The sequence below is a fragment of the Lontra canadensis genome, unplaced genomic scaffold (assembly GCF_010015895.1).
Source record: "Lontra canadensis isolate GAN:19392208 unplaced genomic scaffold, GSC_riverotter_1.0 scaffold127, whole genome shotgun sequence".
NCBI classification, from domain to species: Eukaryota; Metazoa; Chordata; class Mammalia; order Carnivora; family Mustelidae; genus Lontra; species Lontra canadensis.
The window spans coordinates 2,146,426-2,173,508 of record NW_022631121.1 but is presented as its reverse complement, the minus strand read 5'-3'; the positions used below and the strand labels follow the sequence as shown (position 1 = coordinate 2,173,508).

The following is a 27,083-nucleotide window of genomic DNA, read 5'->3' as shown; positions in this document are numbered from 1 at the left end:
TGAGGAGGCTTATAAAGTTATTTTGGCCAAACCTTTTCGGACTGCATTTCATCCTTCAGGGTAGTAGCCCACCTTGGTGGAAACCAAATGTAAAAACCAAGGCAGACATAAATTGTACTGTCCTAACATCTGCCTATTAATAGGGCTGGTTTTACAATATGCCTTGAAGAAGCTTGGGATTCATCAAAACATAGCTGAAAAAAAAGCCACATCTTCAGCACTGAATCTTAAGAATACTACCCAAAATAACTGAAATAAAGAACTCTTATGAAATATCAATTCCTAAGACACAAAAGACTTGCCTATGTTTGAAGGAAAAGCAACTTTGGGTGAGAAAGGAATGAAGGAGGAAATACAGTTTCAGCTTGTCTCGGGCCTAGATCACTTTCATTCACAATTTCAAAATCATACTCTTGCTGGTTAAGTTGTGTTGTCATTTGTTTGTATTTAAATAGTTTCCAGGTGCCCAATTTCCCTATCTTGCATTACTGGCTGCCACAATTCTCAACTGCAAATTTATTAAATGTCATAAGCACTTGAGAAAATAAGAAATAATCATGTAAAAATACAGTGAGGATAAACCAAAGCAGTTTCTCCATCAGAAAATGAGGCCTCACACTCTGTGACAATCGCTCTAGGGAAGTTGTTTTGACAGTCATCAACAGCAAATAGAAATCTGTCCTCAACCTATATTACAGAAAATATTTAAGTACAGTTTTGTAAGCTCCAGACTATCCACAGATCTATAACAAGGTTGAGACAGGCACAAACTACTGTCTTTTTCACATGCTTTGCTACAGTTTGCAGCTTCTCCTGAATAGTTTTTCAGCTCTTACCCAATTTAGGAAAAGAAAGGGGAAAACAAAGCTATATAAATCAGATCCACCGGAGTAGGCTGGGGAAAAGATAGAAGAGGGAAGAGAAAAGAGCCTTTAAAAAGACCGTACATGCAATAATTGTGTTTTCCTACTTTACCCCCTTCCTTCACCGTGCATTACATTGTCAGCATGAGTCTTCCAGATGACTTTTAAGTGGCAATAAGAGAGTAAGCATTCTGCTAACTGGGTAAAAGGTGGACAAAATAAATAGTCAGCTCAGACTTTCCAAAGACTATGGAACAGCTGAAGTTACTTAATACAAATGATAAAACCTGTTTGGACTACAGACTCAACAACTGCATTATTTTAGGGGTAGTCATTTTCTTATATGATGATTCAGTATTTTCTAGATGCTGCAGTGGTATTCTATGGCAGCTATCAGAATGTTAAGATCCAATCAGCTCTGGGGTGGGAAGGCAGACACCTGGGTTTTAGATCAGTTCTGATTCTGGTTCAGTTGGACCCTATGGACCTCTACTTTTTCATTTATAAAACAAGGCAGTTGGAATAAGGTTCCTCTCAGCCTAAATGAGATGAGTCTAGAAATCGAAAGCTTAGTGATCTTTTAAAAAAATCATCCAGGTATTCCAACTCTACAATCCTCACTTTTACCTTGCAGAGCTCTACAGTGTACACATTAACTCAACACAAGGACAAGAGTAAACAGATCTATTCCTCTGTCTTCACTATTCCAAGGGCCTTCAGGCTCTACGTGTAATGCTCCTACTGAAGACCACAAAGCTGCTGGTTTCATAAATTCCAAAGATTAAAAGGGGAAGCAAAGCCCTCTTAAGGCACCAGGCTTAACCGCTCTAACTCAAAATACATGCAATGAGACCCTAGGCCTTGAAAGCATCAGAATCATCCCCATAAAGTTCACTCCCTGTGTGTCATAACTGTTTCAAATCACTCTGATAATGCATTTGCATGCTCTAGATTCTGGCTGGTAAACTGATACGACTCAAAAGGGGTAAAATTAATATGGCTGCAAAAGAATATCCACTGTAAAATTCCACAGATGCTTTCTCTTAAAACATATTAACCCACCTGGCACACAGGGCAGCAACCCTTTGGGCCGTGGACTGCCTGGCCCGGACCTCAGTTAACATCTCTAGGACATAAGCTACAGATGCCCCCCCACCCCCAGTAGCCGCAGCACAATGATGATGCCATGAGTTCTTCACTGCAACTATCGAGTGCCAGGCAACAAAACTAAGGACAAATCAGATAATTAAAAAACACAAACTGAAGAATTTTTTCAGGACCTTGACTCCAAATTTTTCCCAAGGCATTTCCTAATAACAGGTTTCATAAACAGAAACAAAAAAAAAGAAAAAATGCCACTTCGTTTAAAATTTGAGCAGTAAAAGTTGGTGCTTATCACCTAATACATTAAATAATAGACATGGTGTGATTACATCTGTTTAAAATCCCACTAGTTATCTAACAAATGAACAGTTAAACCTCTTGCTTTCAAGATAATACCAAGTTGCATGAAAGAATCCCAAAGCACTTTATACGCTACATGTCATTAACTCCCATAAATCCTTGACAAGTGTGGCAAAAAGCCAATGCTCCAAATATTATAAATGGGGAGAGCAGCACAAAATAATGACAAGACATGTCAGAAATCATTCAGCAAAGAGCCCTAAGAAAGCAAGCAACAGCTTGGGCTCCCAAGCCAGCTTTCTAACTTCATTTGGAAGCTACCTTTAAACAGCTTAAGGGCAGGGGATCAGAGTTCGTTAATGACAGAAAAACCATTTCAGCCCACGGTGTATAAGCCCCCAAAAAACGTGTGACAGTAGGGGCTCAGTGACACCCTCCCAGGGGATTAAATACTGGTGCTACACTTATGGGGAGACACCAGGCAAGTACAGAAGCCCAGAGCCCAGAACTCTTGAGCAAAAGGTGAAGTCAACCCTCCACCCCCTTGAAAGCTACAACGAAAGCACATCCAGCATGCACCAAATCTTCTGTTTGGTTTTTCAAACACTTCCAAGATACACTTTGCAAGCAACAGTTTTCTTCTGATTTTGTTTACCCAAAAATGTGCCCCTGTTCCAAATACTTGTCCCATTGGCATTGCTGTGGAGGAGGGGGCACCTGGGGCACCAGGCTGGGTTGTAAGGTGGCATCAAGGGGGGGGAAACGGGCCACAGCCAGGTTGACATACAACAGGTGAAAGAAAGTGAAGCAGGGAGGGCTGGGCTGGGCTGGGCCTGGATTAACAGCATCAACCCTTCCAATGATGCACTCATGGGGCCTTACTACATGTTCTGTGATAATCCTATATATTCCACTCAGAATCATAGAATCAGCCTACAGATAGAAGGGACTTTAGAGGTCATCTGGCCTAACCTCTGATTCAAAGAAGGCTTCTCTTTTCTGTTATATACTTGCAATGGTCTGGAAGTTTCTGTTTGAATTTTTCCACCACCTGAAGGGGCAACTCTATTGCTTAATAGCAGTAATTACTAGAAAGAAAGAAAATTTCTGTCAGTTAACTGCATCTCTACTTTCTGGAGCTACCCAGGATAAATCTCAACCCTTTCTTTACACAACAGTCCGATATTACAGAACATAAATGTAAAATTTGTCTGTTACATTTCATTTGTAGTGTGGGCCCATTCTACCTGCCTACACAGTCTCTAAGATGTTGATTCTGTCATTCATTCATGAATTGAAGAAGTGGGTGTTAGCTACCATTTAAGAAAGGAAAAGATGAACAACAATAATAATAAGCAGCTAACCTTTAGAGATCCTTTACTAAGGGCCAAGAATTATTCTCGGTGCTTTTATACTTAATAACTCATTTAATCTTCCAAACGAACATGTGAGGTAAGTGTTCTGCTGATTTCTATTTTAGAGATGAAGAAACTGAGGCACAGAGAGGTTAGGTAACTACCCAAAGCCACACGGCTGACTCCAGAAGAAATGCTCTCAGTACTCTGGCTCCTATGCTTAAGAGCCCACAGTCTGGCTGGAAAGAACAGCCAGCCAGCCCTCTCAACTTTGTAACATACCTGCAAATCTGCTAACTGCATGTTCTGTTTTTATCTAAGTCTCTACAAATAATACTCATCAGCACAGGGTCACTGAGCCTCACCACATGATAACAGAAGTGTCCCTACCAATTGAAAACAATCCATTAATAAAACCTCTCTAGGGTATAGCTGTTGGGAAACTATAGGGATTGCCCCAATTCTACACGCATTCAGTTCACATTGGCTTGACTAGACCATATTATGAGAAACATTTTCAAGTCCTGTGATAAAATCAAATTATATATCTTAACAAAACTTATCAAAAATGGAAATCTAAAATTGGCCTATCCTGTTTCTTCTGTTGGTTTTAGAAGTAATAGCTAATGTGGTGACATTTTAGTGAGATAGGTTCTCCCAGACACTGCTGATGGAAGCATAAAAGTGTACCTCTATGGTAAGCAACTTGGAAAGAAGTTTAAAGAGTTCACATCCTTCCACCCAGAAATTCCATGTCTGACAATTTATCCTAAGGAAATAACCAGAGATATGGACCAAGATTCATGCAGATGTTTACTACAGCACTATTTATAATAGTAAAATACTAGAAACAACATGTCTTAAGATAGGGCTACAGATAATTAAATGATGTGACATCTATTTGCTGAAATCGTAACAGTAAAAATTCAGTTTCCATAAATATTCCAGGGATAGGCTTATGAGAGGTTCAATATAAATAACCAGATACTCTACCAAAATGAACTATAATCTAAATTATGTCTTTTAAAAATAATATTCTTGTGAACATCATCACATAGGGAAAGGCAGAAAGAAATGCCTAAACACAGATTGTTAGGTTATGAGTAAATTTTATTTTCCTATAGTTTCTAGGAAAGCTCCAATGAAGATACACTAATTGTACTATCAGGAAAAAATGCAAAACCTCTTAGAATGAAGCTATGAAATTGTTGATATCCAACTACTTTCAATTTTCAAGATTAGCACTTTCATGTGGTTCCACCCAATATTAAGCCTAAAAGGAAAAACAAAATTAACTATACTACCTGTTCTCGGTGAACCCATACTGATTCTTAGCCCTCACTATAAAATCCTGACAAACAAGTGGTGAACAATTTTTTTTCTAGAATTGCACTGTATAGCTTACTAGTCCATAATTTCCTCAAGTTCACCTTTTAGAAAACAGAATCAACACTCATTGTCTTTGGTCTTCTAGACTGAAACCCTCAAGAAAATCCTGACATGGTTCTATATAATTTGCATCCCAAATACAAGAGTTATGCTTTGATGACTTTGCTATTTCTGCCCCGAAAGACTCACCACCCTTCAGTGTACGAGGTGCTACAGAATCCCACCATCAGGCCAAGGGCCATGTTCAAGTCCTGCTGTATACTGTGTTTATTAGAGAACGAGAGTATGTAAAACATCCTCACTCATTTTTTATTCTTGACACCCTCCCTACAATTACCATCTTCCCGTGATGAGAAAGACCTGAAATCAGTTTGCACCAGAAAGGGGAGGTGGTCTCCAAGTCTGGCAGACTCTGGAACACCTATTATTCATGATTGCTCAGAGATTACCAATAGCCATTTCATAATTGCGTTATTCTTCATGGAGCATGTAGCAAGGGTGAGACATAGTTTAAGAGTTACAAATACCGCCAGCATTCTGGGCTGAGATGGAATGCATCTGGCTGGAAGATGGAATTTATAAAAGAAACCTAAGTTATGAAATTTGTTTCACTTATCTTGGGCTGTGATCTACACTTAATGATTTATCTGTAATTTTTGCTGTTGTTGCGGTGAGGAGGCAGCTTTTTATCCAACAAAAATGAATCCCCTTCTATCTCCTTCCCAAAAAATCAATACGAATTAATCATAGGAAGATTTCAAGTTCTGTTGCCCCATAGCAGAATATTTTTATTGAATGACAGTTATGTGCTAAGCTGGAATTAGAAATCCCTCTGCCCCCCAGTTAGAGAAGGGGGTGAGGACAGTTCAAAATTAAGAAAAGAAAAAGCTGGGGTGCCTGTCTGGCTCAGTCGGAAGAGTATATGACTTTCGATCTCAGGGTCTAGAGTTTGAGCCCTACGTTGGGTGTAGAGATTACTTAAATAAACAGACAAATGAACTTTGAAAAAGTAAAGAAAAAGCTTAATGGCTGTAGAAATGCAAGATTCTTCCTTTACCAAAACCAAAAAAAATCTGTTACCCACATGAATTCAGATTGCTGGCTAGAAAAGAAAGACCCTCAAGGCTGTGACAACAATGTACAATTTCTCTTAACCTTTACCCCTCACAAAAACAGCATCCTATACCTCTCTGGCCAAGTTCCAGCAATCAGTGACCAAAGAATCCAGGAATTCGTAGTAGGAACTATTCTACGGGCATGGATACCACTCTCTAACCTCCAGGTAATTTCCTCCTTTTTAAAAAAAATATATCTTAATCATATGGTAATGCATTTCTTTACAGGTCATCGTCTTTCCTTTTCCTCCACCACACTCCTGACTCAGACTCTGATCAGAAACCACGGTCTCACTCACTCTTGGATCCTCAGGACTCAATACTGCACCTGGCAGATAGTAGGCCACATAACTGAACTGAATTTGGCCCATCTACAGTTTTAAGAAAGAGATCTCTATTGAAGTTTGTAACAAAAAGCTATCACAGACTTTCTAGTGGATGGACCACCGGGTATTTTACTTACCAAACATAAGAAGATAAATACTGTTGGTTTCTGTGTTTCCTATATTTCAGAAAGGTGGGACAGCTGTAAGCTGCCATATTCATTTGAACCACTTATAAGAGACCTTGGCAATTTTCTCAATCCTTTTGACACTTTTTTCTCATTTGTAAAAAGAGATAATATGCCATACCCGCAGGGTTGCAGGAGATTACATGAAACAGAGTTAAGTACTGTATGTGGAGAGCAGGCTCCTAGCCAGAGCCATTTCCTAGCCGTGCCCTTCGTCCAACCAGGCCGCCCTTATCAATCATCTGATTGCTATTTTATGTTTTCTGGTATTGCACACCAGTGCACTTTGGTCTGAATCTAATGAGAAGCTCTCTCATCTCCTCCACACCCCATTTCCTCCCCCACTTCATCAAAGCCTTCCATCAACCACCAGTGCCAGGAGCTCACAACTTTGGCTTCTTGGGTTTGACAGTTCTTTCCTTCTGCCTTCTCGCACTTAGTTCTTCCCGCGACCGCTTTCAAAAAGAAAACTCTGAGGCCAAGCGGAAGATGGCAGAGCTCCTGACTCCAGGAGATTCCTTAGGACCCAAGCTATAGCAGAATTCAATTCAGGGAGTGAGGAAACAGGGTGCCTTGGAAGGACGCTCTACACTTCGCATCACGTGAGCACTGGACACCTCAGCTTCACTTTCTGAAAAACGATCATAGGCAGCAGAAGGAAAACCCAGAAGCCCATTATCAAACCTGTAAATAGAAGGCAACATGAGACTGGAAAGTACCAACGGCCAACTTCCATCGACACAGCCAATGAAGCCCTGAGCCAGCAGGCATTTCACTTAAATCCCCCAAACTAATTAGTTCCAAGGAAAGATGTCAGCTGACATGATTAAGAAAGAACAGGAGCAAAAAGCTAAGGGTAATTCAGACACAGAATGAAGAAAGAGCAGCAGGAAAAAGCCTCCCAATTCTGCTACGCCTGCAATATAAAATTAATTGAAAAACTGGAGACCCCCATTGTTACAGAACATGCAGAAAAACCAGAGTGACTCAAACAGGAGGCAATATGCAGCATTAACGACAGCATGACTGGGTGGCTTCAGCAAAGAAAAGGGACATGCAAGAGGCCAGAGACACGGTGCGGGGATAGACGGTGCATGTTCACTCTCCGTTTTTCTGTGCAAGAAACAAATTACAACACAGGTTCACTTCATTCCGCTGCATGTAAAAGAATAAAGCACTGTTTCTGGGCAACAAACACTTCAGGAGTTTAATATTCACTGTGCAGAATCCTAAAAAGTCAGTGAATGTCTTGGAATTTCACCACACAAACTTGCGTCACCACACTCTTTTGTGTCAGACTGTTTCATTATCCTCAAGGCTTAGCATAATTGGAGCCTCAGTCTAAAAATAGGCTATTTTTTTCCTATGCAATCTGATTGGTAAATAAAAGTTAAGGGAGTTTTTATCCCTTTCATTTGTTTTCAACAACCGCTAGGTTCTGCTCATCAAGCAAAGATTACTGAATACATTTTTCTGGACCTATTTGTTTATTCTGCTTACGGCAAACACTCTATGACCTTCGCCATTGTAAGAGGCAGTGAGCACCACAGACAAGCTACACAAAGACATGCTCCAAAACCATCCCAGTTTCAGCTGTGGCAGATGGCACCACCACCATTTATGCCACGAAACACATAAGACAGAAGGAAGTATTCCCCCTCATCCCTGTCTTTCCATGCAGGCCTCCCTACTTGGTCCTTGTCCTTAAGAATTTCATTCCTAGGGCCACAGTGATTATGACCATTCAAATTCCCTCACGTTTGGCCCACAGGACTGTGGGAGTAAAATCAGTATCCACGTGCACTGAAAATCTACAGTGGCAGTGGCAGCAAATACTAACCTACCCAGAATGATACCTGTTAATCAGCATACAACCTTTCAAACCAAAATGGCTCTAAGCTCTGTGAAGATGTAACACTGTTTTCTCTCCTCTCAGGATGCCTGTTGCACACACAAACTCACAAGAAAGCAAGGCAATGTACACTGGGGGCAGTTAAGAAGGCTCAGACTGCCTTGATTTGAATTATGGCTCTGTCATTCACTAGCCCGGTGATCGTGGGCAAGCTACTGACATCTCCCCACTTCAGTTCTCTCATCTATAAAATAGAGATCAGAGCATAAAAGCCCATGCTAACCTGCCTCACAATCAGGCAAATTCAAATCTAACTCAAGATTGGGGACTGGCCCCAGCGTCCACCCAGCCCCCATGTATAGGAACAGGCTGAAGCTTTTATTGAGGGGGTGGGTGAGGAGCAGGTGGGATGTTAGGAAATAACTAGCTCATGACCATTTAGGTTTTCTCAGTTCAGTACATTCCTATACATCTGATAAATGAAAACATTTTCTGCTCCATGCTACCTGCCACACACACACACACACACACACACAGAGCAACCAGAAAACAAACTGAAAAAGACGTTTTCATAAACCCCACAGTAACATGACTCTGACATTTTACACAAATGCAACAAGAATTTTTGAAAATTCAGCTTATATGTTGTAGTAGGTTTCTACTGTTAGGATCAAGTGCTTAGGATAGCACACGGCGAGTATTAAACGTTTAATATATCTTAACTATTATTATTATCCCTAATTGAGCTGTGTGTCTAATTATGTACTATTTACATACAGAGGGGAAAGTGAGAGCAGATCTGGAAGTTTACAGTAACTGTCACCTAACCTAAGGGCCAGTCACATGTGCCACAATGTACTGAGTGGGGGAAGGGGAACCAATATACTCTAAACTGAAGAAGAATAAATCAGGACTCATTAGCACAGGACCTAACTACAACTGTACTTTCTCTAATAAATACCCCCTATATATACCCCTAACATAACTGACAGTGTTTCAATGTTACGGTTTATACAGGCTCCTAGAGGACAGAAGAAGATGCCCTATCTGGAAACGAGGCCCCAGGTGTGACTAGGGCAGCAATCTCCATTTTAAGAATAGAAGAGGGGTACAGCTAAATCTGTTTGCTCCTATGAGTTGGTCTTCCCTCTCTGCAAGTGAATTTAGTGTGTGAGCATCAAATAGTTAAATCTTAAGTCTATGATAAGGAAACACTTAACAGTTTCAAAAACCAAAGCACAGGGGCGCCTGGGTGGCTCAGTGGGTTAAAGCCTCTGCCTTCAGCTCAGGTCATGATCCCAGGGTCCTAGGATCGAGCCCCCGCATCGGGCTCTCTGCTCAGCTGGGAGCCTGCTTCCTCCTCTCTCTCTGCCTGCTTCTCTGCCTACTTGTGATCTCCGTCTGTCAAATAAATAAATAAAATCTTAAAAAAAAAGCATAGAACACATGCACTGATCAGTGGGCCTTAATAAAAATGAGTACTTCCTTAAAGTTTATTTATTTTTTTTAGTAATCTCTACACCCAATGTGGGGCTCAAACACATGACCCTGAGATCAAGAGTCATATGCTCTTCTGAGTAAGCCAGTCAGGTGCCCCCAAAATGAACATTTAAAAAACCAATTTAAATAATTGTGCTTCAAAGAGCAACAGATTTCCTCCTATGACCCTTTATCTATGGCCATGTCTCCTGTGCCTACTCCAAGTCCCACTCCAAAAATAAGTGAGAGATAGATAGCTCTTCATTTTCCAATTTTGAAGTAAAATGATTTTAAAAATTTAATACCAAAGTACCCTCAGCCTTCCACAATTATGTAATAATAATGCTACAGATGTGCAAGGGGCCCACAAGTGATCAACCCAGCTCCTTTCACCAAAATTAGTTCCACATCGCTGCAAGTCATTTCTCATTTCCAAATTTCAAAACAAAAAAAGCATTTAATGCAAACTTGCTTTAAACTTTAAACTTGCTTTTCAACTTTGTTTCTCTTCAGGTTCTCTGCATGTCAGATTGACCTAATCACCCACACTCATTGCCCATAGGATTTGACAACTCATTTCATCAGTGTTCACCTGTCTTCAATAATCTGAAACCTGAAGTTCAAAAACCAAAGGGATGAAGTATATAAGACAGATGGAAAGCAGGTAGCTGAATTCACACAAGTACCTACTATATGCCAAAGTCTGAGCTAGGAGCTGTTATGCGTATGGCTGAGTAAAACAAACTCCTGCCCTAATAGAGCTCATGGCCTAATGCAGATGATGAATAAAAACACAAAAACAATTAAGTCAGGGAATGCAAAATCGTGAGTGCCAAAATGGGAACAAAATGGTGCCAAGCAAGGAAGAACACAACAGAGGAAACTCTCACACATATACAAAGAGACAAAGTACAGGAAGGTCTACTTTTCATACTAATGAAATACCAACAACAACCTAAAAGACCATCTACTAGAGAAATGGGAAAATAAACTACAGAATACTCCTATGATGGGATAGTAGAGAGCAGTTCAAATGAATGATCAGATCTACAAGGTGAGAGAAAAAAAGCAAGTTGCAAACTCAAACATGATGTATCATTTACATCAATTAAATGGGCACATTCAAGAGTAACACATTATACAAAAAGGAAAGAGACATACCAACTTTACAATAGTAGTTGCTTCTGGAGAGGGAAGGAAGATACTAGGGAAGGGAGCAGAGAAGACACTAATTATCTGTAAGGCTTTCTTTTATTCAAAGAAAATATGAAGCAATTATGACAAAATCTAAATGCTCTGGGAGATGGCCACATGAATAGGTTATTTTACTCTATAAAAAATAATGGGAAAAAAGAAAAAAAAAATTTAACTTACAAATGAAAGCTGAAGGTGAGGTGGATAAACCTATTTAGGTAGAGGAGTCAGGGAAGGCCTCACCAGTAAGGTGCAATATAAGCTGAGACCTGTAGACAGAGAGAAACATGCAACATTGCACCAAGCCTGGGAAGGAACTTTCCAGGCAGCGGGGACCAAATGCACAAGGGCCCTATGGAAGAACAGAACTGAATATGTGTGTGGAACTGAAAGAAAGTGGTGGTCGGTGGGGGTGTGCAAAAGTGGGGAAGGGGAGGGCAGCAGGTCAGTAGCCCAAAGGACAACTGGAGAAGTGAGGAAAACCACACAGGACCTTGGAGGCCAAGGTGAACCAAGATGGGAAGCTGCTGGAAATGACATGCTGCAATCACACTTTAAAAATAGAGATAAGTTGCTGAGTGGAGAATGGATTAGAGGGGGCAAAAGTACAAGGGAGACACCAAAGGGAGGCTGCTTCGGTGATCTGGCCAGAGATGGCAGTGGTCTGAGGTAAATATTTTGAATATAAAGTTGGCAGGATTTACTAATAACTGGATCTCAGGACTGGGGTAAGAAGACAACCACTTTGGAAATATTATAAAACTCTTGGTAATTGCCACTTTGAGCCACTACCAGATACCATTAAAGGACATTAAAAAAAAACCCACTCTGGGCCCTGAATCTATTTCATGAAACTGAATAAACTTGTAAGTTTACTCGATAAACTTATAAGACTAAATATGTATAAATATAAACTAAAAACATTAGGTTAAACAGTGAGGAAGGCCAGGTTAAATAGAGCAGGGAGAATGAGTTTTGAGAAAGACTGGAAAAGACAGTACAGAAATTAGTGATATAGGTGAATAAAGGCCCGAAAAACAGAAGAAACAAAGTTAAAAAACTAGAAAACAATCTGCCCAACACCATACAATTTGGCCTTATTATAGTAGACCAGAGAGCATTTCAGTGACAGGAAAATGTAGAAGGGGTAAGACAGTCTCTGAGGAGAGGGCAGACATGCCAAGGTGTTTAGTTTTTAGCCAATACTGTTTAGTTTTTAGCCAATACTGTATCGAGGCATGGGCAACCATCATCTCTTTTAATCCCCCCAACAAATTAATTGGATAGTTACCATTGCTAAAAATGAGGAAGTCGAGGCTCAGGGAGGTTAAGCAAGCATTCAGTGGGTCCCTGGCTCAGGGAGAAGCAGAGCTGAGTTGCCCTCACCAGGGCCTCACCTGGAAAGCTAGTGGGCATGCGGTGGCAGGTTAGAGGGGTACGAGCAGGGAGTACAAGGCCCCCTGACCTAGGCCCGGATTCCAGATCTGCCACTTGAGCTGTTTTACCAGTTACTTCTCTGTGCCTCAAATCCCCCATCTGTAAACTGGGGAGAAATACAATCCCTACCTACAGCAATGCCGCTCGCCACCATCACTGCATTCAAAAACCACCAATGGGGGGCGCCTGGGTGGCTCAGTGGGTTAAGCCTCTGCCTTCGGCTCAGGTCATGATCTCAGGGTCCTGGGATCGAGCCCCGCATCGGGCTCTCTGCTCAGCAGTGAGCCTGCTTCCTCCTCTCTCTGCCTGCCTCTCTGCCTACTTGTGATCTCTCTCTCTCTGTCAAATAAATAAATAAAAATCTAAAAAACAAAAACAAAATAAAAAACAAAAAACCACCAACGGAGTGCATGATCGCCTATATCCCAAAATTCCATGGACAATTTTCAAAACTATTTATTGTCAGTCTCCTTCTGACAGTCATCTACCACCTCCCTGAGAAGCTCTTCACCGGCTTCCATAACACATCTTCCTCCCTTTTCTCCTTCTCCAGTGGCTCTTCTATAGCAAACTCTGTCCATCTGTCCTCCTCCTCCAAGCCATTCCATGCTGGGAATCCTGGAAACCTGGGCCCTACACCCACTTCTCGTCTTGTTCTCTCCTCTTCCAAAGTAATCTCATCCATGTCATCCATATCCATGGCTCACTTTACGTCAACACACCAATGACTCCCGTATTTCTTCCTTTCTTTTTTAAAATTAACATATAAAGTATTATTTGCTTCAGGGGTACAGGTCTGTGAATCGTCAGTCTTACACAATTCACAGCACTCGACTCCTGTATTTCTAACCTGCTAAATTAATATGTCCAAAATCAAAGTGCTCATCTTTCCCTCTCCCAGGCCCTAACCCAGACAACTTCCAGTGCTCTTCATCTCAGTGAAAGACAGCCCATCCATCTGCCTGCACAAGTCAGCCACGCAGAAGTAGAAGCTATTCTGGAGTTGTCCCTGATGCTTTCCCCATCCAAAGCCCTGCATCCAATCTACCACCAGGTTTTGCTGACTTTCCTTGTTTTACATGTCTCTCATATCTTTCTTTATCTTTCCCCGTTCCCTGCCAGCCATCACACTAGCCAAGAAACCACCATCACCTGCTCGGGATACTTTAATAGGAGCCTACTAATTCGCTTCCCTCATCTACTGCAAACACTCCAACTCACTCAGCCAGGGTGATCTTCTCAAAAAGCAAGTGGGAGCCAATCCCCCCATCCCCACACAGAACCTGCTAAATGTCTGCCCCTTGCTCAACATGGCCTGCAAAGCAAGACTCCTGCCCCATCTGCAACCTCACCTCCAAACACTCTCGCCTCCCTTGCTGCACTCCAACTAGAGCAGTCTTCCCTCAGTTCCTCACCCTGGAATGCATCTCCCTGGAATGCTTATCCCTACAATCCCTTTGCAAGTTAGCACCAGCACATGCTTTTCAGATCCCAGATCAAGTACCAGAGGCTCAGGAAACCTCTGATTCTTCTTCAGTCTAGGCACTGTGATTCTTCAGAGGACCTGTGTTACTGACAATCACAAATTTGCATTCCTTTTGTTAGTACTATTTTCTTTTAGAATAGCATGATTTTTCATTTGATTATTTGCTTAATGGCTTTCCCCCACCAGACTTAAAGCTCCATGAGGACCAGGGCCTTGAACACTTAAATCAACCACTAAATCCCCAGCACACTGGTACCGAGCCCAACACAAGTAGGGCCTGGTGTCTTCCTCTGGGCAATTGTGAGAAACAATAGTACATCGTTAAGGTGCTTTCTAACTGGAGCGTGTGGTAGGAATCACCATCATCTGGCAGCCTATGACAAGTGAAAACACAGAGGCACAGAATGACTTGCTCAAAGCCATACAAAGCAAACATGCAAGGGGGTGAGTGTGGCACCCTTGGCTTCCGGTCCAGGCTTCCTTCAGTGCTACTCCAGCTTTTCTGTGTGGTTTTTGCTCCCACAGACGATCTTTTCTCTTATTTACTCGTAAGGAATCATGGGTTTGGCCTCCTAAGCTCTAGCTCTAGCTTTATTGGAATCATTACCTAAGGCTTTCGTCTCAAGCCTGCAGGTCACAAGCAATGTCATTTGTCTCCATTTCCCTCCATGGTACACACTCAGCAAATATTACTTGAAGAATTTCTGGCTATGAGACAAGAATCAGTAATTGAATTAAATATATTCACCCACTCTAAGCCAATCTTCCACAAACAAGTTATTTTTCCTGCCCCATCAGGACATCATTGAGAAAGAAATACACAAATTTTCCCTGTAATACAATTATCAGCTGTCTATCACACCATGCCAGGCAGTCCAACTTAAATAGAACGTACACCCTACCCTGTTGGCCAGTGCACAGAAATATTACATGTGGCCTTAAGAACAATGCACATTATTAATAGCCCATGAGCTTATCCCTTTCCCCAAGTGCCCCCTCCCCAACCCTCCTCCTCCCTGCCTGCAGAAGGCACACCACCCTCCTGCACAGGGCTGAAAATATAGTCTGTGGTTAAGTCAGCAGGGGAAAAAGCCCCTGAAACAAATATAGCCACATGTCTGACACTCCAAATTATGACCGAAACCTAGTATCTCTGTTCCATTCCCGTCCCACTCGACTCCTAGCCCTATGGGAAGAAATCTCATCCCTGGCCTCAAAATTTAGCCACAAGTTTTTTTCAATGTGAAATAGTAACGCCAATAAAAATAGGTAGTAGAAAACTAATGTGTAAATGTGTAAAGAAGAATTAGTAATTCCAGACACCACACAAAAACCATTTCTGGAAATCATTCATGCTTTGTTGTTCTTTTCAAAATGCAAGTAGAGACTTCAGTTACTTTGTATTTCATTTTGCTTTTTAAGAGCGAGGGAATTTTCATAGAAAATTTTTTAATTTTTCTGAGACTCCAATACATTCAAGTTTAAAAGGGACATAAACCAATTCAATGAAAAAATTAGTAACAAAAATAATCCAAGAACAGGCGTACAACCCGACACTGGCACTAAATTTCAAAGTAGGTACAAGATCTCTAAAACGATGACCACAGGGCTCAGGAATCCCTGGCTTAAAATCAAACAGCTTCTCAACACAAACACATACATAAAGCCATTCTTCTCCCCGCCTTCCCAAACTCCCACAACTTACCAAACTCAGCTCACTGTAATTTAACACAGTATTTACAATATGGCAAATTGACACAGGCTCACACTGACTACCGAAAGGATGAAAGACAAACAGAAGGCACTAATTCTATTAGTCTTCCCTCAGTTAACCAAGCCTGAGCTATTAAAAAACCCAACCAGCTTGTTTTGTTTTTAAATTTCAGATGGAAGTGTCTCTAAAGGGTCTGACTGTACTGCTGTGAAAAGTATGCTCAAGCCACCAGACGGTACAGGCTGCTGAAAGCAGATTCTTCCAATTAGCAATAAATGTACCCAGCACGGCTCAGGCAAGGAGGCTGTGTGGTGACATCTTGTACACCATCAGGTTCAAACACTGGGGCAGCTGAACCATCTGGGGGATGGGAAACCTGCAAGACTGCCAAGCACAACCTTGTCACCCATAATCTATTACCTGGGCAGATGAGGAAAGGGCGAACTGGAGAAAAGATCCAATATTTCAGTTAGCAGTGATCCTTTCTCTTTAATCCATCAATATCTGCAATTTGTGAAAAGAGGGGGGAGAAAGGATGTGGGAGAAAAAAATAAAGTTATACGGTATTTTCCCCTTTCCTTAAGAGTAGTATTATCCAGGAAATTACCTACGCAGACTGACTGTAGAACCAGACAATTAAACCTTACGTCAATTTCTACGCCACTGGTGAATAGTGGTTAATAACTTCACACTTTTCTTTTTGTCTCTTAACAAGGAGGGAATGGCACTTTCGAAATCATTACTGCTCTGTCATCTTGGTTCTGTGCCAAAGCACGGAGCTTTAGAACACCTGTCAAATAACACGCAACTTGTGAAAAAGAAAACATATACCAAAACAGGTTTATATAAAATGTTCACATATGTAGAAACGGGACTGCATTTTGCTTAGAAGAAAGTTGCTGTTTCTGGTGAGGGCTGGGGGAGAAAGGAGATTTCCAGGACTCGTTTATGTGAGTCAAGTTAGAGTTAAGAAATTCCCTCTGTCTCAGCAGAGATCAGCAGAGCTGACACAACGTCAATCTTACAGCATTTATCTCTTCAACCTTAGCCACATCCCCGGTGGTTTCAGTAATTAAACAGGTAAAACTTAATAGATGAAAATACCATCCGCACCTTCTCAAATAAGAGTGCCTAGTAAAAAAGTACCAAGTACCCTTTTTCCTATTCTGAGTATACAAGCCATTCTTGTAAACTCAAAATAGGCTTAAATATCAAGATCTTATTTATAAAAATGCATCTCCTCCACAACCACCCACCCACAACTGCAGACACTACTACCCCAGTACGATCCCAGAGTCACAGCAAACCAGCACCCACTTTGTCGGGCACAGGGTTAGGTGCTAGGTGGAACATCAAAACATACTGACAGTGATCCCTCACAAACTGAAGGAAAGTGTAGAGTGGAGAATAGAGAAATCATGGGAGGCTGCAGGCTTTTGTTTTATTTGCTAGTAAAAGAAAAATTTTAAGTAATCATACTAATTTATGCAGACCTATTCTGAAATCTAGTAGTAAAACACCCAACGTGTAAGTTTTTTAAAAAGGTGTTAATTCACACTGAGACTAAGGAAACTCAACCTTCCTTAAAAAAAAAAAATAAACCCTGGCACTTTTCAGGTTAGTACTGAGAAGATTCTAAAAGATGGGAGAGGCCAGCCCACACAGCCCGGGGACCACCTGTTATCGCTGCTGGCACCTGGGGGTTGAATGTATCCAATGTGTGAGGAGAAGGGGGCGGGGCACTACTTCTTGACAAACACTTGCAGGATCAGCATGAACAGGGCCTTCCTTGGCTTCTCCAAAGCGCACCTAAGACAAAGATGAGGCGACCATCCCAAAATCTCAGGCAATGTAAATGCGATAAAGAACAAAGTCCACTGGTATCTCCTTGTTGAAGCTTTGTCCTCTTATGCTCACAGACCCCAGCCTGTTCCACAGGCAGGTCTTAACCCCTTTCATCTCCCTCTTCCCAGCCACCTCTAACATCAACCGCCTTCTGTCCTCCTAAACCCACACATACCTTCTGATGTTTAGCACCATAAGAGTACACACAGGTGGATGCCCAGGCCTTTTGGAGGTGCTAATTTCCAACTACTAAGAAAGAAGGATATGGGCATTCTGAATTTATTTTTAGAAGTCTAAAGTTCTGTTACCATCTGTATCATACAGCGCTATTACAATAGCACTGACCGTATTCCCTATGCTCTACCTGTTATACCTGTGCCTTACTGTGTGGTGACACTGGGAGCTACACTTGTGGTGAGCACAGCATAAAATATAAACTGTGAAATCACTATGTTGTACACCAGAAACTAATGTAACATTGTGCATCAATTATACTCAGATTCAAACAGAAAGTCTAAAGTTTTGGCTATTTTGAAAAAAATAGTATATGCCAGTGTTTTCAAGTATATAAATTCAAACCAGGCGTAAATGTAACCCACTTATTTATTTGATAATTGCAACAATGTGTTAATAAAGTATGAATTATTCCATATACTTGAAATCTCTTGTAATAGCATTTCTCTCAAAATTACTGAATGTCTATGTTATCATAATTCAGACCAGCTTTCCATGGGTTATTGCCAAATTAGTGCTTATTCTTACATTTACCAACACTACTTTCATTGACTTTCAGAAAGGATACAGAGAAATGAACAAGCAAATGTTGATGTTAACTACTCAAAGTTCATCCATATAAAAGATCTGCAGTTAAGATGCTACTTACTTGACCAGAAACAAGTGTTTTTACAGAATGTAAGGGTATATGAAAAGAACTGAGGCTCCAAAATAAGTATTAACTTGTTCTATGAAGAATCTCAACTCATTCCATTTAAATCACCAGATTCTGAATTAGTGTGAATTAATGACGCTGAATAGTGTTACCAGTTTTGAAAAACTGCAAAGAATTTAGAACACAAGCCCCCCCTGAAATACAATAAAAAGGGAAAAGTGTCTCTGACTTAGAATTTTATAATGTAAACAAATTCAAAAGGGAAAGTCGGTAATCACTGAAAAAGGATATTGCTTCTTTTTAACATAAAATATATTCTGCCAGAATATATTAAACCTTCATCTCAGCCTTAAAAGAAATTCTTTTCTTTTATTAAAGAAATCAAAATGTTATTAGATCAGCTGGAGTTAAAAGTAGTCTTAACTGTAGCTATGAGAATTCTGGAGAAAGAAGTAGAACTCTTCCCTCCTACCTCCCCCCTCCCCCCCACCACCCAGTTTCCATGGCTCTGGTCTGGCAAGAAAATTCTTTACAATGCCATGTTTTAGGTGACAAAAGCATACATTTTTAGGGCGAAAGTTTCCCTTCAACCTACAGAAGAAGGCAGGAAGGAAATGTTGAGAACCAGCAGTTCTTCCATCTTCTTGGCATCAGGTTCCCCTTTGAGAACTCTTAAATGTCATAAACCCTCTCCCCACAAAATGTACACATGTATAAAGACACACAAAATGTTGCATACAACCTCAGAGAATTTACAGACCTCTCCCGCATTCCACTTGGATTGACAGAAGTTCTCCTATGAAAGAAAATCTAAGCCAAAGAGAACTTCAAACATTCTATGTGTCCAAAAGATCATTTTCCTTCCTTTTTACTACCTTTACTATAATCGCCTCTATTTTCATCTACTATGACTGAGAGTGTTAGAAAGGAGAGTAACTTTCCTATTATTCATAACTCTCTTTTAGACCAGCAGTTCACAAACTTTTTTTCTGTAAAAGACCATAAAGTATGTATTTTAAGCTTTGCAGGTCATTAGTTTCTGTGGCAGCTACTCAACTCTGCTGTGCTTAACACCAATGCAGGCCCAATAAAATGTTATTTACAAAAAACAAGCAGTGGATCAGAGTTAGCCCATGGGTCACAGCTGCTGATCCCTAGAATAGAAGAACAGGTTCAACAACTCCATAAGGAAGCATAGATAAATACAATTAGGTTCCTAACTTATGTCATCCCTAAAAAATAATTTCCAGAAGGTTTAAAGATCTAAATAAGAAAAAAAAACTGAAAGCTAGGCACTCTGCATCACTGGAGGAAGGAAAAGATTTCTTAAGAAAAGAAAAATCAAATTATATGCCATTAAAACAAAAAAAAATAACCTTTACACATTCAAAGACCACAAATAAAGTTAAAGGAAAAGCCAGAGACTAAAAAATATTTGCAACACAAATGACCAAACAAGGATTAGCCTTTGAAAATCTAAGAAGAAATAGCAAGAGACATACGACCCAAAGAAAGGGGGGCACATATATACATACAGGCAAATCAGGCATGAGAACTGCAAAGTTCAAACAAATGAAAAGCTGCTCAACTTAACGAGTACTCTGGAAATGCAAATTAAAAGCACTATGAGATACCATTTCAGACTCATCTGGTGAAACTACAAATTCTGAGAAAAACAAGGGCTAGCAAGGATATGAAACACTAAGGATTACATAAGGAGTATGTTTACAAGTTTACAGTGAGCTTAAAATCCCTCAAAAGAAACAACAAATTCGAAGAGGCAAAACTGCATGTCAAAGTCATTTCTGGGGAGCGCCTGTGTGGTGCAGTGGTTAAAGTTCTGCCTTCGGCTCAGGTCATGATCTCAGGGTCCTGGGATCCAGGCACCCCCCCCCCCCCCCCCCCCCCCCGCATCGGGCTCTCTGCTCAGCAGGGAGCCTGCTTCCTCCTCTCTCTCTGCCTGCCTTTCTGCCTACTTGTGATCTCTGTCTGTCAAATAAATAAATAAAATAAAAAGAAATCATTTCCAATTCTCTTCAGATTAACCTCAGATACCATGGCTGAGGGAGTCAAGTTTGATGGTCCTACAGACACAGATATGAATTTGGCTATTTGAAAGAATTAGCTTGCTGTGATAAATTAAATGATTGCTGTTATCAATAAAATGTTAGAGTGCTTGTGGGTGTGCAAGTTCCACTCTTGGCAATATAGGAGAGAAACTCTTACACATGTGACACTATACTGTAGCACTATTTATCTAGGGAAAAAAATAAAGGGAATACTTGGAAACCTAAAAACATGGACAATGGGAGAACAAAAAATACCCTGTGCTCTACAGATTCACTGAAATATTACACAAGAGGTAATATCAGTAAGTCAAATCTAAAAATACACCAACATGGATATCCTTAAAAAGTAGAATATAAAGTAGGGTTTTCCCCCTACTTTTCCTCCTCTGCTTTTTTTTTCAGCTAACCGCAAAGAAATATGTATAGCATGACACATACATGGTAAAAACTTCTAATATACCACAGGAAGAGATAATCAATTGTTGTAAAAGCAAAAAACCACAGGCAAAAAGCACAATATGAATCCCAAGAGAGCAGTTACCTTTGAAGAAGAGAAAGAAATGAGAGAGGGTACGAGGAACCAGTCTTTAGATATCTCTATAATAATTTGCTGCTTTTAATTATCTTTAAAAAACTACGCTTTCTAAGAAAAAAGACTGGAAAAGTGAAATTTTCTCTTATTTCCAGATAAAGATGAAAGTCTCCCTTAGCACTTAATTATAAGATTCTCCATATGCATTCATTCTCTTTCACCACGGACACCAACAGAGGCCTCCTCTGGGGCCCATTCTGAAGGGCTTCTGAAGGTGCTAGCACAATGCCAAAAAATTCCCAGGAAGGCCTGCCCAGACTGCAATATTTTCATGCAATGATTTGGATACATTTTCTAGGTGCACAAGTTTCAGCTCTGAACACCAATGAAAGCTAGGCAGTCCACAACTGGTTGGCAAAGACTCATGTCAGCCTGCAGGGTGAGAAACTAACAACACATGGGCTCTACACACAAATAAGAGAGCATACGTTCACTTTTAAAATGCAACCAGAAATCCAGGCCAAAAATCATTTTATCAAGAGCACAGAAATAAGAGACTGCAGTACTAACTAGTCCATAAAGACAAATATTACCATTACACTAAGGATTATGCAATAAGTATGCTTATAAGTAAAGACTAAGTTTAAAATCCCTTTACAAAAAATCCAAATTATCTATCAGAATCATTTCAATTCTCTTTCAGTTAGCCTGATACTGTGACCCAGTCATGCACTGTAGTTTCATAGCCAGGTATATGAATTTAGCTATGTGATAGAAGAATTTGCTTGCTATGACACATTCAGTGATTGTTCTTATCAATAAAAACTTTGTTCAAGAAAATCATCATTTTTAACACTAAACAGATTAGACTATTACAATCCTTTGGTCCAGTGTTAGCCTTTAACAGTTTCAAAATTAATCAAAGTCGAAAATTTGGACAGATTTCTGTCACCAAATGGCCTTCACTATTGTTCAGAGAATAAAACCCTTAATTGATTAATGATCTCAGGGTGTCTATCGCCATCTAGTGAACAATCACTTCAATTACCACACCAGTCACTTGACAACCCAATCCGTTGTCTTGGTGGTTTAAAATCTAAGTCCATGTAGTGCTATCAACTTGCCCAGTATCTTTTTTTGTCTCTCTATACATACATTGAGAACAAACACAAGTACAGGCGATATTTATCTTGATTCACTTTTGAGTGTCTATAAACTTAAGTTTCCATATTACAACACTGACTTCATTATTTTTAAATAACTTGCACGCTATGAGGTCTCTCATATAATTCTTTAACCATTAACTAATTCCTCTACCACCGAGCAATTAAAAATCATAGAAGAGCTTAAAGTGTGAAAAGATCACACCTGGGAAAAGACAATATTGATGTCCATTTGACACAACTATTAGCATTTTTATTATAAACCTGTTTATGAAAGTACAATTAGTAATTACCCTGAGTACTCTAGCAGCCATAATACATTTGATTACAGAAATTATTAGGTCACCAGAGCCAAAACTGCATGATTCCAACAAAACTGAGCACACACAAAACAGACTTAAAAACAAGAAGGGAATGGGGCTTACAGCCTCCCCAGATTGTGTATTAATCCATATTCAAGTGTAAAATTTTATAATCTTTTCAGATAACATACTACCACATCTCCTTCTCATTCATTTCCACTTGAACCTTAATCTAATTGATCCTACAACAACCTGAAAAGCAAACAACTTCTAAGATCTTCAGGTTACTGAATTATTTTGTCCATTCCATCTTCTTACAAAAAAGACAACTGTGATAAGTTACAAAGGTATTCCAAATTTCAGCCAACTGACTCTCATTTTATACTTCACCCCTCCTATCTCTTTAATAATCAAGAAACGTTCGAAATCAAAGGCCTAATAGTATATATGGAAAATGCTCGTAAACCCAAAGATCAACTACCACAGAGAATATTTCTATCCACCAGTGCTAATAATTATCACCAATACTTTAACAACCAGTTTTATTTTAGGAAATAATTTCTGTAGGTGGCTTTGAATCTTCTTCTAGAAAAGATCTCCAGGGAGCAACTGTGTAATTATTATTTCTCATTAACCTCACATTACTTTCAAGGCTGACTTTCCGCAGTTGTTATATTTTTTTTTATTTGTGAGAAGGAGCAAAGGGGAAAGAGACAAGGGGGAAAGGAGAAACCAAAAATTTAAATCACATACGATTATTTCTAGATTTGTTTGAAACTCTTTGCTTTTTAGTAGAGAGAGCAGAGGGGATTTTTTTTATAGTTTATTAAGATTTGTTACTGCTCTATTTTATACAACAAGAAAAATAAAAATTGAGTTTAAAGACCCTATTAAAGATCAAGCTAAACAAAAATACTGCCCTTAAAATACAATGGATTAGGGGAGTCGGGGAGATCGCTGGACAAATTTGGGGCTTATCATTATCAACAGTGCCCTTTTAAGCTTGTGGATTTCTGAGCCAATGCAGAAAATGTAACAACAGGGATTTCCCAACAGCAAGAGGCACTCTCCAAGGGAGTAAATTGTCAACTATTGCCTCTCGTGAGAAACTTAAGAGTAACCTTGATCCAATCTCAATAGTCAACCCATGTATTATCACCCAGTTGGGGCATAGTGAGTGCATTTCCTAATACAAAAATAAGATGGTATTCTATCAGAAGCCACTGGATACATACACAGAAATAAAATTTAAATAATTTTAAAGTAAACTTAGCCTAAGAAACTGAATACATCCTTCCCTCACTTCAACTAGCCCCTAAAATCCCTGTATCTTCCCATGTAAAAAAGGGCCTGTGTCTTGAGAGGAGTGTCAAAAAAGATGTCCTTCAAGGACTAAGAGGTAGAATAGAAAGCAGAAGCACAGTCATGAAAGACATGGTGAGATGGGGCAGACAAACCTACTGTGGTAGAAGCCTTACAATCAGGAAAAAATGGATTCCAATTCAAAACAGTTACTTACTATACTTCACCTCTTTGAGTCTCAGCTTCCCTGAGACTGCAAAAGGGGAATATTATGAACCATACCAATGGATTCTTAAGGAAGTAATTCATCTGGAAGCTTCTCACATATTGCTGGTGTTTAATACATGTTTTGCCCTTCCTCACTGTGCCCTAAGTCAAGTCTGTGAGATAGGGCTGTCAACAGAAGAGTGGCTCTGAACATCCTGTTTGTTTCATGCCAGCCAGATTGCCACTGACCAATACAGGAGCTACTAGCCACATGTGGATAATTAAAATTTAATTTATTTTAATTATAATTAAATTAAACTCAAAATCCAGTTCCTCCACAAGTCGACACTAGCCAGACAGCAAATGCTCACTCGCCTACTTGGGCCTACTGTATTATACAGAGAACATTTTCACCATCTCAAGGTCCACCAGACAGTGCTGGTCTAGACTCTAAAGGAGGGGTCAGGAAACGTGTTTCCTGAAATGGGAAAGATGGCTAATACTTTAGGCTTTGCAAGCCATGCAAGTCTCGACCCTGACTACTCAATTCTGCTATTGCAATGCAAAAGCAGCCACAGGCAAAACATAAATAAGTATGGCTGTGTTCCAATAAAACTGTATTCACAGAAATAGATGGCTGACTGGATTTAATCCATGGGCCATGGTTTTGCCAACCCCTATGCAAGAGGGTCTGACTTCAGACCCTCAAAATGAATATTCTGCCCATAACCATGAACTACTTCCTTAAGACTGAGTAGTCTCAAATCTACTGAGGGGAATCAATAGTTTACTGGAGTGAAATGGAATCTGGTATTTAACATAACTACTCTTTTACAAATTAAGAAAAACTCAAGCATGTGGGGTTAAAGCAGGTAAAGCTTACAGTGTTTACAACGTGACAGCATCTCAAAACTGTTTGGTACCTGACTCATCTTTCTAAAGCCAATAACTCTCAATCCGTAACTTCACTCCTCATCTATTCCTGGAATTGTGGACTTCTACATCAAACTATCTACTTAACATGCTTAGAGATCTATTACAAATCTCAAAGCCAAAAAAGAACTCCTAATCCCTCTCTCCCAGATTTCTCCATCTTAGTAAATGGCTCCATAAGCTAACCAGCCGTGAGACTAAAATGGAAGCATCTTCCTTGGTATCTTCCTTTCCCTCACACTCCAACCTGATAAAATCAGCAACCATACTAGCTCCCTTACGTCACTCATGTCACCTCCTAAAGAACTCTTCCCTGACCAATCTAAACTAGCCATCTTAACATTAAACTGGCCCACTACCCTGTTTTAATTATCTGAATAGCATTTACTTCTATCATATTCTTATTTTTTTGTATTTGTTTATCACTCATTTACAGTCTATTTTCCCAAACTACCCTCTCCCCAACCCAAGTCCCCACTGCATGCCACTCCACACCGCCTGCTCTACATAAAAATGTGACCCTCATGATGCAGGGGCATCTTATGTCTTGCACAACACTCTACCCCCATAACAATGCCTGGTACAGAGTAGACACTCAATAAATACTCTCTCTCAATGGATGAATGAACACATCCTTACTTAAAAAACTATCTGTCTCGAATTTGTCCTAAGAAAGGGGCATTTGAATCTATATAACTGGGCAACAAACTTGGCTCTCCCAGATTATAACAGGTCATAGTTAAAAAATAAACTCATCTTTAGAGATGTTCTATCATTTACCTCCCTTCCTTTGTATGTCACCAAAGCAGCCAGTGGTTTGGCGTAAAATCTGCTGTAGGAAAATCCCAGGCAGCCATACATACTGTTTGCTGTGAGCTTCAAAGCCTTCTGTCGAATGTCATACTGCAGGTCACACAAGGACAAAAGACAACAATATTTGTAGATGCTTAATCATTACATTAGATATCTTTTTATATCACCAAAGAAAAGGAGAAACCCTCAATATCCCTGAAAAAAAAAAGACCTGTCAACACACTCAACCCATCCTCCCAGATCCATGATTCCCTGATCTTCTAGAAGCAAGTAAACACAGATTCCAAAGCTCCCAGAAGTCAGAAGGATTTTGTTCAGATACAGCTTTGCAGACAGAGATATCTTCCATTCTGAGGCATTCTAATGGTTTTTTAATGGTTTCCTGCCCACAAACTTAAAATAAGCCCATGTAATTACCCACAGCATCATGTTTAAATCATTCCCAGATAATCAAAGTCTGAAAGCTGAGACTGTCACTTAGATGTCTCTTAGTAAAAAGATATACCTGAAGAACAAGGTCTGGATTTAAGTCTTGCTGTTTCATTAGTTGTTTGACTTGTTTTCTCCTCTCTACCAGCTTCCGGATCTCTCTGGGCAAAATGCCCATTTCTAAGTTTGGGTCTGGCAGCTCAGGAATCTGTTCTTGTTCTCCATCCTGATGAACACACAACAGAAATTTCAGACAAATCAAACTATCATAAAAGAGATTTCTAAAATAATATTTTGTGGGAGCTTTACGTGATGATTAAATCTTGAAAAGCTACTTTCCTGTTTAAGCATAGGTCAACAATACGTGGGTGGGAGAAGAAAAAGTGGAGAACAAGTCAACAATGGCCTCTTCTCCCACTTCTATCATCCTCATTCCCAGTATCTCCACCCCTCTCATTACTGATTAATGTAGATGTCATTTAAAGGGATCAATTTTTATATATACTCTGTTCTCTTCAACAAGATTGGGGAGCAACATATTTGGAGAAACTGTTTCTAAAATAAAAACACTGACACCTCTAGGATTTAAAAAAATGCAAGCTAACTACAGTTTTAAGTCAAATGTACTCTCAAGCAAAATGCCATAAAACTTTTACAACTATGGAGAATTGTGGCAATTACTGTAAATGTTCTACAATAAAAACTAAAACCCTAAATACTAAATCAGCAAATTTCTGATTTTCGAAAAGTAACCAGCAGTCTTCTTATACTAAATTTATAGAAGCAAAAAGCAAGGAAAG

General features: G+C 39.9%; 1 protein-coding gene across 2 annotated transcripts in view; it reads right to left on the bottom strand.

Annotated features, from left to right (window-relative positions):
* Positions 1-27,083, bottom strand: part of POLA1 (DNA polymerase alpha 1, catalytic subunit) — a 302,148-nt gene that overhangs the window by 211,806 nt on the left and 63,259 nt on the right. For both annotated transcript variants that reach the window (XM_032842292.1, XM_032842293.1), the window contains exons 25-26: positions 26,360-26,509; positions 25,822-25,944 (exon numbers count right to left, since the gene is read on the bottom strand). In XM_032842292.1, the coding sequence (XP_032698183.1) occupies positions 25,822-25,944; positions 26,360-26,509 (273 nt within the window). The remainder of the gene's footprint in view (positions 1-25,821; positions 25,945-26,359; positions 26,510-27,083) is intronic.